This window comes from Haemaphysalis longicornis, unplaced genomic scaffold (assembly GCF_048455015.1).
Source record: "Haemaphysalis longicornis isolate Haplotype H1 unplaced genomic scaffold, Haemaphysalis longicornis Haplotype H1 scaffold_4, whole genome shotgun sequence".
Classification (NCBI taxonomy): domain Eukaryota; kingdom Metazoa; phylum Arthropoda; class Arachnida; order Ixodida; family Ixodidae; genus Haemaphysalis; species Haemaphysalis longicornis.
Window position 1 is genome coordinate 72,989,334 of NW_027526361.1, and position 9,122 is coordinate 72,998,455.

Genomic DNA, 9,122 nt, shown 5'->3' on the forward strand with positions numbered 1-9,122 from the left:
GCCTCCACAACGTGAAGCCAGATTCTACCTATCGTCTATCCCAACAGATGGCGGATTCTTGCAAAATAGACTGTTGCATTTAAAAAAAAACACATAAAGGAACAGGAAAGCCTGAGATTCAAACTTTTTTAGCTGGGAAGAAGTTTTTAGATATTGTTTTTTATTTCGCATACAGACAAAAGTATGTTGTCGAGCTACTCTATGTCATGGTTGCCAGCATTAGTTTTTGGAGGGACACATACGGCTCGTAGATCAAAAAATTCGATTTAAAAAGTTCTAGGGCGTTATCAGCAAAACCGTTTCTCGTCAAGGTGCTTTAAGTGATGCCCTTTCATTTGGGATAGAGAATATATACTCGACAAAAATCGGTTGTCTGTCCCTTTAAGTAATTATTACTCGCAAACGACGACGTGAACCAGAAGTTGGGAATTCGGTTTTGGAATGTATGGAGAAGAAAGGAAAGAAGATAACTGCTCTGAGCATGCAATTGTGTTTTTATTACAGGAAGCTGCGCTTGTAGTTAGGCTTTGTTGGTCTATATAAGCAATTACAAAATATGCAAGGGAGCACGAAATTAACATGATCCGTACTCGAAAAACCCAAAACAATTGCTACGCTGCCAATTAAGCTGGTTCTGTTTAAAAAGATGATCCCTGACATGTAGAACTCTAATTGAACAAGGAGTATACATAAACAAAATATGTTTTGTTGGTCCGTTTAGGTGACCTAAAGGGAATGATATTCCTTATACGATAATTTCTTTTCATTGTGCAAGATATTTTCTGGCATATGTTACGAAAACAAAAAAAAATCGCGGTTGATATATATTACGCGATTTTTTATACTGAGCCGACTTCGTTATTTCTTACAGTCCTTTGAATCGCTTTTTTGGTTGTTGTTCATAGGGGGACACCCCAAAACATGGTTTCGCTTTGCCTGAAGCTGCTTGCACATCAATCACGTTATCAAAGGGTTTTCGAGATTCCAGCGTTTTCTTACTCCCGTCTCTCTCGCCCACACACGCTCACGCTCACACATACACGGCTGTTATTGCGCGTATTAAATAAAAATCATTTACAAAAAATTATTTATGCATTAAGATCGATGCGATAGAAGGTCTCAGAATACATCGTGCGTCGGTCAGTCGGTCACGGCCGTCCACAACCGCATGGGGAGTCAATAGCGCTGGCTGCCTCCTGGGGTCCCTAAGCGGAGAACGAGTTCGGCTAGAAGAAGGTGCACCTCGTCTGTGGGTTCATCCTGCTGTTCGGGCGGCACGCGAAGGCCCTGGCGAACTCGGCCAGTTGGCGCGCGGGCCCGACGCAGCGCGTGCGACTGGCCCAGTAGCGATTGCCGGCAAGGCGCTGCTTCGTATACCCGCACCACTTGAAGCAGTGGGTCACGAAGAACAGCTGCTCGGCGGTCAGCCGCAGGCCGGGAATCGCGGCGTCACGCTCGGCGGCGGGAAGGGACCGGTAAGCCGAGTACGCCAGCTCAAGGCCCGCCCAGTCGGCGAAGCCTTCCGAGTCGTACGTGGGGTCGATACTGGTGAACTGGCGCTCCTGCTCGACCTGCAAAAATGACGTCAAAGTGTTTTTAACAGCGATGGTGTTTTAAGCTGGTGGTTGCGCCGGCGAACGTGCGCAAGAAAATCTCTCCGAGCGCCGGCACCACCTTAGCTTCGTCTCGCCGCGCTCGGGCAGGACTCCTGCCGCCACAGTCGGAGGGGCGTCAAGCACGGCCTTGGAAACGCATCGCGGGGTGGCTCGCTCTATCGCTTGTTGGTACGAGTGGTGCAGTTTTGACGGTGCAAAGCGATGAATACAACATGAAAGAAACCAAAGGCCGAGAAGCGATAACATTAATCAACTTTTTAATTAATGTACCACACGTTAGACCACACAAGCCGAACGGTGACCTCCGAACGAGTTCAAAATTTTTGAGCAAACGCTCGTCCCACTGCCCCTTCCGCAACTAATGGAGCTTCATCGCAAAGCCGGTGGGCACGCGTACATTGCGCATACTTCAATGACCGAGTGTTCATTGCTCTTTGGATGGCTAGTGACGACACCACACAGAAAACTTGACCGAGGCTCGAAGTATAACAGTGTGGAAAACTCGGCCGAGTCTCCAAGCATAACCCCGCATAACGTTAGCAGAACCAAGAATAAGCCAGGTGGGGCTGCCAGATTGCACATTCTTCAATGAACGAGTGTTCATTGCTCTTTAGATGGCTAGTGACGACACCACACGGAAAACCTGACCGAGTCTCGAAGCATAACAATATGGAAAACTCGGCCGAGTCTCCAAGCATAACCCCGCATAAACTTAGCCGAACCAAGAATAAGCTAGGTGGGGCCGCCAGATTCGCTGTCTGCCCAGTCTTTGTGCCATTAGTGCGTAGCTGTCCCATTGTTTATTTTAGGGGCAAATCCCCTTAGACTCTCAGGCTATCAGCGTATCATGCCGTCGTCGTCTCATGTCGTCGTAGTATCATGTAGGCCTGGTACTTAAACACCTGCTAAATTTACAGCGCAATAAAGTCCCACAGAAGTACGAGTAATGGACATACGCAGCGCTGACTTCCAACTAATAGTTTATTGAGATGGGAAAAACATTTATACATGAAAGATATATTGACACTACAGCATAAAAGTAGATAAATAAGATATCAAATGCACTACACTTAATCTGCCCGCCGTTGCCGTCAAGGGCCAACACGTGCTTCGTGTAAGTAAGCCATTTCCTTGAGAGATAGAGATTGAAGGAACACTGATGCAGTCGTCCCCCAACCGTTCAATCTCTTCTGCTTCGATTACCTGCCTTGTGGTCTGATTGCCACTCCTGCTCAACACTGTACACTCTTCAAACTTCGGTACGCACTTGTGATTCAGACAATGCGCTACCAAGTGCCCTGTCAGCCCCCCTTTCACATTGCTATCGTGTTCCCGCAAGCGGTCATTTAGGCATCGGCCGCTCTGGCCTACGTAGCACTTTCCACATGGAAGAGGAATACGGTACACGATACCTTCGACACACTTCACATAACGATTCTGGTGCTTAGTCTGACATCCTCGAGGTTGCATGGTGGCTCCACTATTTACTCGGACCCGCCGCGGTGGCTCAGTGGCTAAGGCGTTGCGCTGCGGAGCACGAGGTCGCGGGTTCGTTTCCCGGCCGCGGCGGCCGCTTTTCTGATGGAGGCGAAAAGCAAAAACGCCCGTGCGTACGAGATTTCGGCGCACGTTAAAGATCCCCAGGTGGTCAAAATTAATCCAGAGCCCTCCACTACGGCGCGCCTCATCGCTTGCGTTGCGTCGGCGCGTTAAACCCTACAATCAAATCAAAAATCAAATCACTATTTATTCGGCACAGCCCCAACAATTTATGTGGCGCGGAAAGTGCCACGCGAACGTCTACTCGTTCCCAATCCGTTTTAGGCTATGGGAAACCCCGTGAATGTAAGGCACCACTGTCGTCTTTTTCTTTTTTGTTTGTCGGCTGCTTATCTTGCGCAGGGTCATGTGGCAGTCGTTTCGATTTTTTTCCCTCTTATGAATGCCCTCGGACACAGAATTAATAAATGTTTAGGATACCCAGATGCTGCCAGCCGTGCTACCGGATCATTGAAGCTCTCGTGAACAACGTGATGACAAGACTTTTGGAGGGCATTTGTTAGGCACATAATCAAAATTCTTCTCTTCACAAGCTTTGAGTGAGCCGAGTGATACGGCAGTAATGGCTTGTTAGCCCGCGGCTCATACTTCCAGCCAACATGGTCGTTCCTCAGATACAATCTCAAGTCCAGGAACTTGAGGCTGTCCCTCTGCGGGAGCTCATGCGTCAAGGCCAGAGGAGCAAGACACTCATCAAAAATGGTCAGCACACTCTGTGCATGCAACTCACCCGACCTACTTTCCTTCTTGAGGACCACCAAGAAGTCGTCTACATATCGGAAAATTCTAACAACACCGGCCACATTTTGTGAGAGCATTGTGAGTGGTCTTTACATTTTGTTTACGAGCCCTGAAAAACCAATCTTCGACGTATCATTGCCGTAGGACCACTTAATTTCGTCGTGTCCGGTGTGCTGGAATGTTTCCTGTGCTGCTGAAAGTGCGCTCCTGCATGACATGCCGATCCACCGTGCCTGGCGCCTGTATGGAACCACGTGTCTCTGACGTTACAGTTGCTACTTAAACCGCAGCAAAATAAACGGCGGGGCTTTTCTTGCTTGCGTATCGCCTGGACTGCCGTCGCCTCCTTTCTTTCGCCGATCACGGGCTGATAGCGGCGGGCGCCGCTACGACATCCGGGTTACCTAGGAGGTTCTGTTGAAAAAGGTTAATCAAGCTGTTCGAAGGAAGCGCGCAATGGACGCGAAGCTGCGCCTAAACAAGCCCAAAACTGTCGTAAAGCAGACGAAAAAGCCGGGTCGGGCCGATGCGCCCACCGGCGTGAGCGCGCCAGGAACGCTGGGTAAATTCGCCGCGCCATCTACACTGTGCTCCGTGAGTGAAAACCGCCCTTCCCTCCGCAGCCGCGTTGGGAGTTTCTTGTCCCGCACATCCGAAAGAACCGTTGACTGGTAGAGGTAGAAAGATTTGCTTTAAAAACTAACCACCCACTAAAGAGAATAGGGGTGCGCGTCAAGATTGTCTGCAGTCAGTATAAACCAAATCGACACTTAAAGACGTTTGCTTCATAGCGCGAGGGACCAAAGTTCGGTTCCTTAAGGCGCCTGGTTTTTTTGGAACACCATCACGAGCTTCCACGACAAAAGTCAGTCAGTACAAGCTTCTTTTGAAAAGAACTGCTACAGCATGACGTGCTTCTCTTCAAGGTCGGAACGAGCCTGGCGGGGTGATTATAATGTATGCTTAAGGAGCAAAAGACGATGTGGGTGTTAACACCAATAAACACACAACTAGGCAGAAAGGCAACACACCCATGGATTAACGGTCGGTCACCAATGAATGGGCTGTCACTAGTGGCCGAGTGATTGCCACAGGTGGCCCACTAGCGATGACCTACCAGTGATTCATAGGTGGGTCGCATTCCTGATGGCCAACCGGCGATGACCTGCAGGTGGGCCACTAGTTGGTCATTGGGGAGTCACTAGTAATTTGTGGGCCACGGGTCGGCAATCGGACACCCACTGATGCCAGTCGTGCCGCACGGGTGGGCCACCAGTGATTCACCACTGGTGGGTCGTAAAAAATATTTCAGCAGCTACCAGCGATTCACGGATGGGTGTGCCTCCATATTGTTTGTTCACTGACTCACTGGCTATTGGGGAATAGCTGGTAACCCACCAATGGCCAATGGGTGGTCAATGGTAGTTGAAAGCTGATAAAATATCTTTTCTTGTTGATTGTTATGAATTACAGTAAACAGACACGTCAAAATTCCAGCGTTTACCTATCCCAAGGAACACTATTTTCTGCAAAGACGGCCCGCTGTCTATCATGATTCCACCATCAACGCTATCTTTGCCTGCGACATTTAGAAGACTGCTTGAACTTTTAGTCGGGCTTTTCGTATGCAAGCGATCTTTGATTCTGACATTCCCAACACTCACGCTTGAAACTGTGAGCGCGGCTTCTCGTATATAAGCTATAACTGAATGCCACGTAGTTTAACGCACCCCTATCAATAAACCTATGCACTGCCTATTTCACAAAACAAGCAGAGGACATCCAACTTTTTTGAACTCCTGAAATGGCTAAAGCCATATTTACGGTCGAAACGCCGATCTCGAAGCCATTGTTCCTGTATTTGTCGCCAGAGAGGAGGTTGGCGCATGATCGCCAAAGCGGAGTGGAGAAAAGCGACATTCGTACTTCACCGTCGTGAACGCATGCTCTCTTTGCAGGTGTACCAGAGGAGCGAAACTGCAACAGCAAGAAGAGTCACACTTCGTGCAAGGGGAGCACGCCTCACACTTGGAATGCGTACGGTAAAATGGCTGCCGCGACGACGCCAGCGGACACATGATGCCGCCAGGGATAAGTACCATGATGGCATCGTGCTGTTGAAACACCTGGTCGGCGCCGCCACTCGTTCAGAAAGTGAAGAGCGATTTGTCGCCGCTAGCACAGCAACGAGCGTAAGGCTCACTGTATACCGCTGATCGTGCACGTACGGTCCAGCGTAGCAACTGTCACCTGTATTTACGCAAATACAAGTCACTTGTATTTGCATTACTCGTAACGGTTTGGCCACAGAATAAGCGAGAAAGGTGCATGTATTAAGGCTCATGTCTTATATATTTTACATGCTTAAATGCCTCATGAGAAGGTCTACCTCGAATGACCCAGGCGTGGACACGAATGATAAAAACACCCAAACGAACCAAGAAGGGCCAGAAGTGAACCAAAGCATGCCGACTCTGTATAAGAGATGATTAATCATTGCTAAAGTTAATTATGATTGATAGCAGTGATTATTCGGGTAGGATTAGGGGTTTAATTAGTGTGGAGTATTTATTGAGTATTAAAGATTAATTAGTATGGAGTATTCATTGAGTAGTAACTAATAGTACTGATTAGTAAGGAAGGGCTAGGGTGGATTAAGGAGAGGTAGGGTAGGAATTAATGTGGATTAAGATGAATTAATGCATATGAAGGTGGTTTATGGTTCGGATGCGGTAGATTAAAATGTATTACGGTGGGTTAAGGTGAATTAAGTTGGACTAAGGTGGGACTAAGATGTATAAAGGACGGTAAAATAGTGTGACTGGTGTGGCGAGCTTATATAAAAGGTACCCGTCTCGAAATCATGCCATGCTTTCACCGCCGCAGAATTTTTTTTACAGCAGCCAATGCGGCTCGGCTTCGCAAGAGCCACGAGGATGTCTGAGAAGCTACCAGCTGCGAGAGACTTGTATGATATGCCCGTTCTGTCTTGAGCAAGGCCCGTGCCTGTGCGAAGCCTGTGAGTGAGGCGCTGGCTCTCGGTGTTGTCGATGCCATTTTGAAGTTGTACGAGCTTACGTTGATGACAATAAATTGGCCACACTCTAAAAAAAGGTCATAGAAGTTCATTGCGATAGGGAGAACACCGACATTCCCTGTTACATCTCTGGCAGATGGAAGCATAAGGCGCAGTGATCTTTTTTTTTCGTTTACAGTCGCAGTTCTACTTCCTGGCACTGTAAGCGATTCGACTCCTCTTGCGTTCGCTCTGCTACGTAAACTGTTTCATGACTTGCACTCGACTGATACTACGGTAATAGAGCAATCTCACACAAGCAGAACATTGGGACCTCGTGCACGCTGAAGACAGCCTTTCAGGGCTCACATACTCACTGGAGTACATAATAAATCGGGTGTCGTCAGTTCAGCACTGGTTCAGCAATGAAACGCAGAAAAAGCACGCTACTTACTGCCTGGTAGGCCGTACGTAAGCATAGCACCTTTCGCTCGTACTCGGCTAATGTCGCGGGGTCGGTCGAAGTCGCAGGATACCCATCCTTGTCTATCAAGATTTTTCCAACGTCAAAGCCGTGCATGATCTCGTGTCCAACTACCTGCATGAAGGAAGCGGAACCTGTATAGACTACAGGCCATGTGGTGCCGTCCTTTTAATACAGCTTTGCTCTCAGCTTGAATGCGTTCCCTCCTCGTGGGAATTACGTGAGAAGGCTGCACAACCGATTCCGCGAATGAGTGGTAGGGGCATGACACACGCTCCAGGGTTCGATCTCACTAAGTCACTGATGATTTTTTTGTTTGCCTCCAATAACGACATTTTAAAGCTACCCTGCGACACTTCCTTCAACTTTTTTCGAAATCTTCATTGCTTCCAGAACTTAGTCATCCAACACACCCAGAACTTAGATGAGGAGGTCGCAAAGTACCTCAGCCAAAAATTACTGCTCTATGCCCATCGGAAAACTTAGAAACTTGATCAAAAGGTTTCTCTCTTCCACGGCCTTGGCGTTCTTAGACCGCTGGAATTACGTCATTAGAGAGTTTTAGCTGACCGTTTTCGACGCTTCGCTCCGGTATCGGCGGCCCGCTCAGCGCAACCGGAGCCAATAGAGAGTTTTAGCTAACCGTTTTTGACGGTCCGCTCCGGTATCGGCGGCAGGCTCAGCGCAACCGGAGCCAATGCCGTTCGCGGCCAAGCGCGCCACGCATGCGCAATGGCGCTTCCGCTTGCTATCGGAGCGGAGCGGACCGTGATAGACGGTCAGCTAAAACTCCCTAATACCACGGTGCAGCAGCCACTGGTCGCTTTCCTTCAGTTGCACGAAGTCGCGGTTTCCGCCGCAACTTAGGTGCAGCAAGTTGCGGGAAGTTGCAGTTGCCTATTGGCTTTCTTTCGGTTGCAGAAATGAACGCATCCGAGAGCCACTTTTAAAAGAAAACCAAAAAAGCAAATCAGAAATTGAAGGCGTATCTGTTGCGACGAGCAAATCACGCAGTGCCGCTCCGTGCTGGCAATAACTATAGCTTTCGCATAGCTTACAGATGCGAAGCAAAGAGTGAAAGCTTTCATCGGAAGGGTTGCAAAGTCTCTTTAAAAGGACAGCTTTTTTGAAGCACTTCTGCTGGTGAATTCAGGTAATGCTGCCGCTGTGTGTAAAAGCGTTTACTACACCCCTCTTTGCACAAGCTGTTCAACAGGCGGGCTTTAATAAGTGTGAATTCAGGTTTTAGAATAAATTCAATCGCAGTATTTTATTTTCTTTATAGAGGGGGGTTAACCACAAAAAGCCATGACATGCGAGACAGCAGCAGTCATCGCGCAGGTACAAGGAACATCGGGAGTTGCACTACATAGCTTGCACATAACACAAAGGAAATTAATTCTGAGTGGACCCAGATCGGAAGTCAGCGATCGAAAAGCAGTTGGTGAGAAGCAATCTGAAAATTCATTAATTGTTAACATAGTGACGTCGCAACAGAAAGCCACGCTTGGGAAAGCAAAACGTAATAACATACGTAGATGACAGTACTAACACAAGGAGCCGGTATGTGTAATTACGAATTTAAGTCAACATCGAAACATTCACTACAAGAAAAAAATGTTCTACATCTCTGTAAAGGTTGAGGGCTGTGCAACCACGTTTAGCGTGCCAAGAAATGCGCCTGTACTTGTGTGCCTGTGTACTT

The 9,122-nt window shown here is 48.2% G+C and overlaps 1 protein-coding gene across 2 annotated transcripts; it reads right to left on the reverse strand.

The window, feature by feature from the left end:
* Window positions 1–383: 383 nt before the first annotated feature.
* Window positions 384–7,527, reverse strand: LOC144180398 (neprilysin-2-like). Of its 2 annotated transcripts, none has more exons than XM_077708749.1 (2): window positions 7,388–7,527; window positions 384–1,571 (listed from the first exon to the last, which is right to left on the reverse strand). In XM_077708749.1, the coding sequence occupies exons 1-2, from the start codon at window positions 7,511–7,513 to the stop codon at window positions 1,227–1,229; spliced, it is 471 nt and encodes a 156-aa protein (XP_077564875.1). In that variant the 5' UTR covers window positions 7,514–7,527; the 3' UTR covers window positions 384–1,226. The 2 variants fall into 2 exon arrangements, 1 of the variants encoding a protein (XP_077564875.1); XR_013324399.1 differs by lacking the exon at window positions 7,388–7,527 and adding an exon at window positions 3,907–4,835 and having other exon boundaries at window positions 1,432–1,571.
* Between the last annotated feature and the right edge of the window lie 1,595 nt (window positions 7,528–9,122).

Bases quoted from the DNA above. Each gene is read 5' to 3' on its own strand.
- LOC144180398 (XM_077708749.1), bottom strand. From the start codon at position 7,513: ATGCACGGCTTTGACGTTGGAAAAATCTTGATAGACAAGGATGGGTAT. The intron at 1,572-7,387 runs GTAAGTAGCGTG...TCATTTTTGCAG, and splicing joins TACGTACGGCCTACCAGGCA to GTCGAGCAGGAGCGCCAGTT.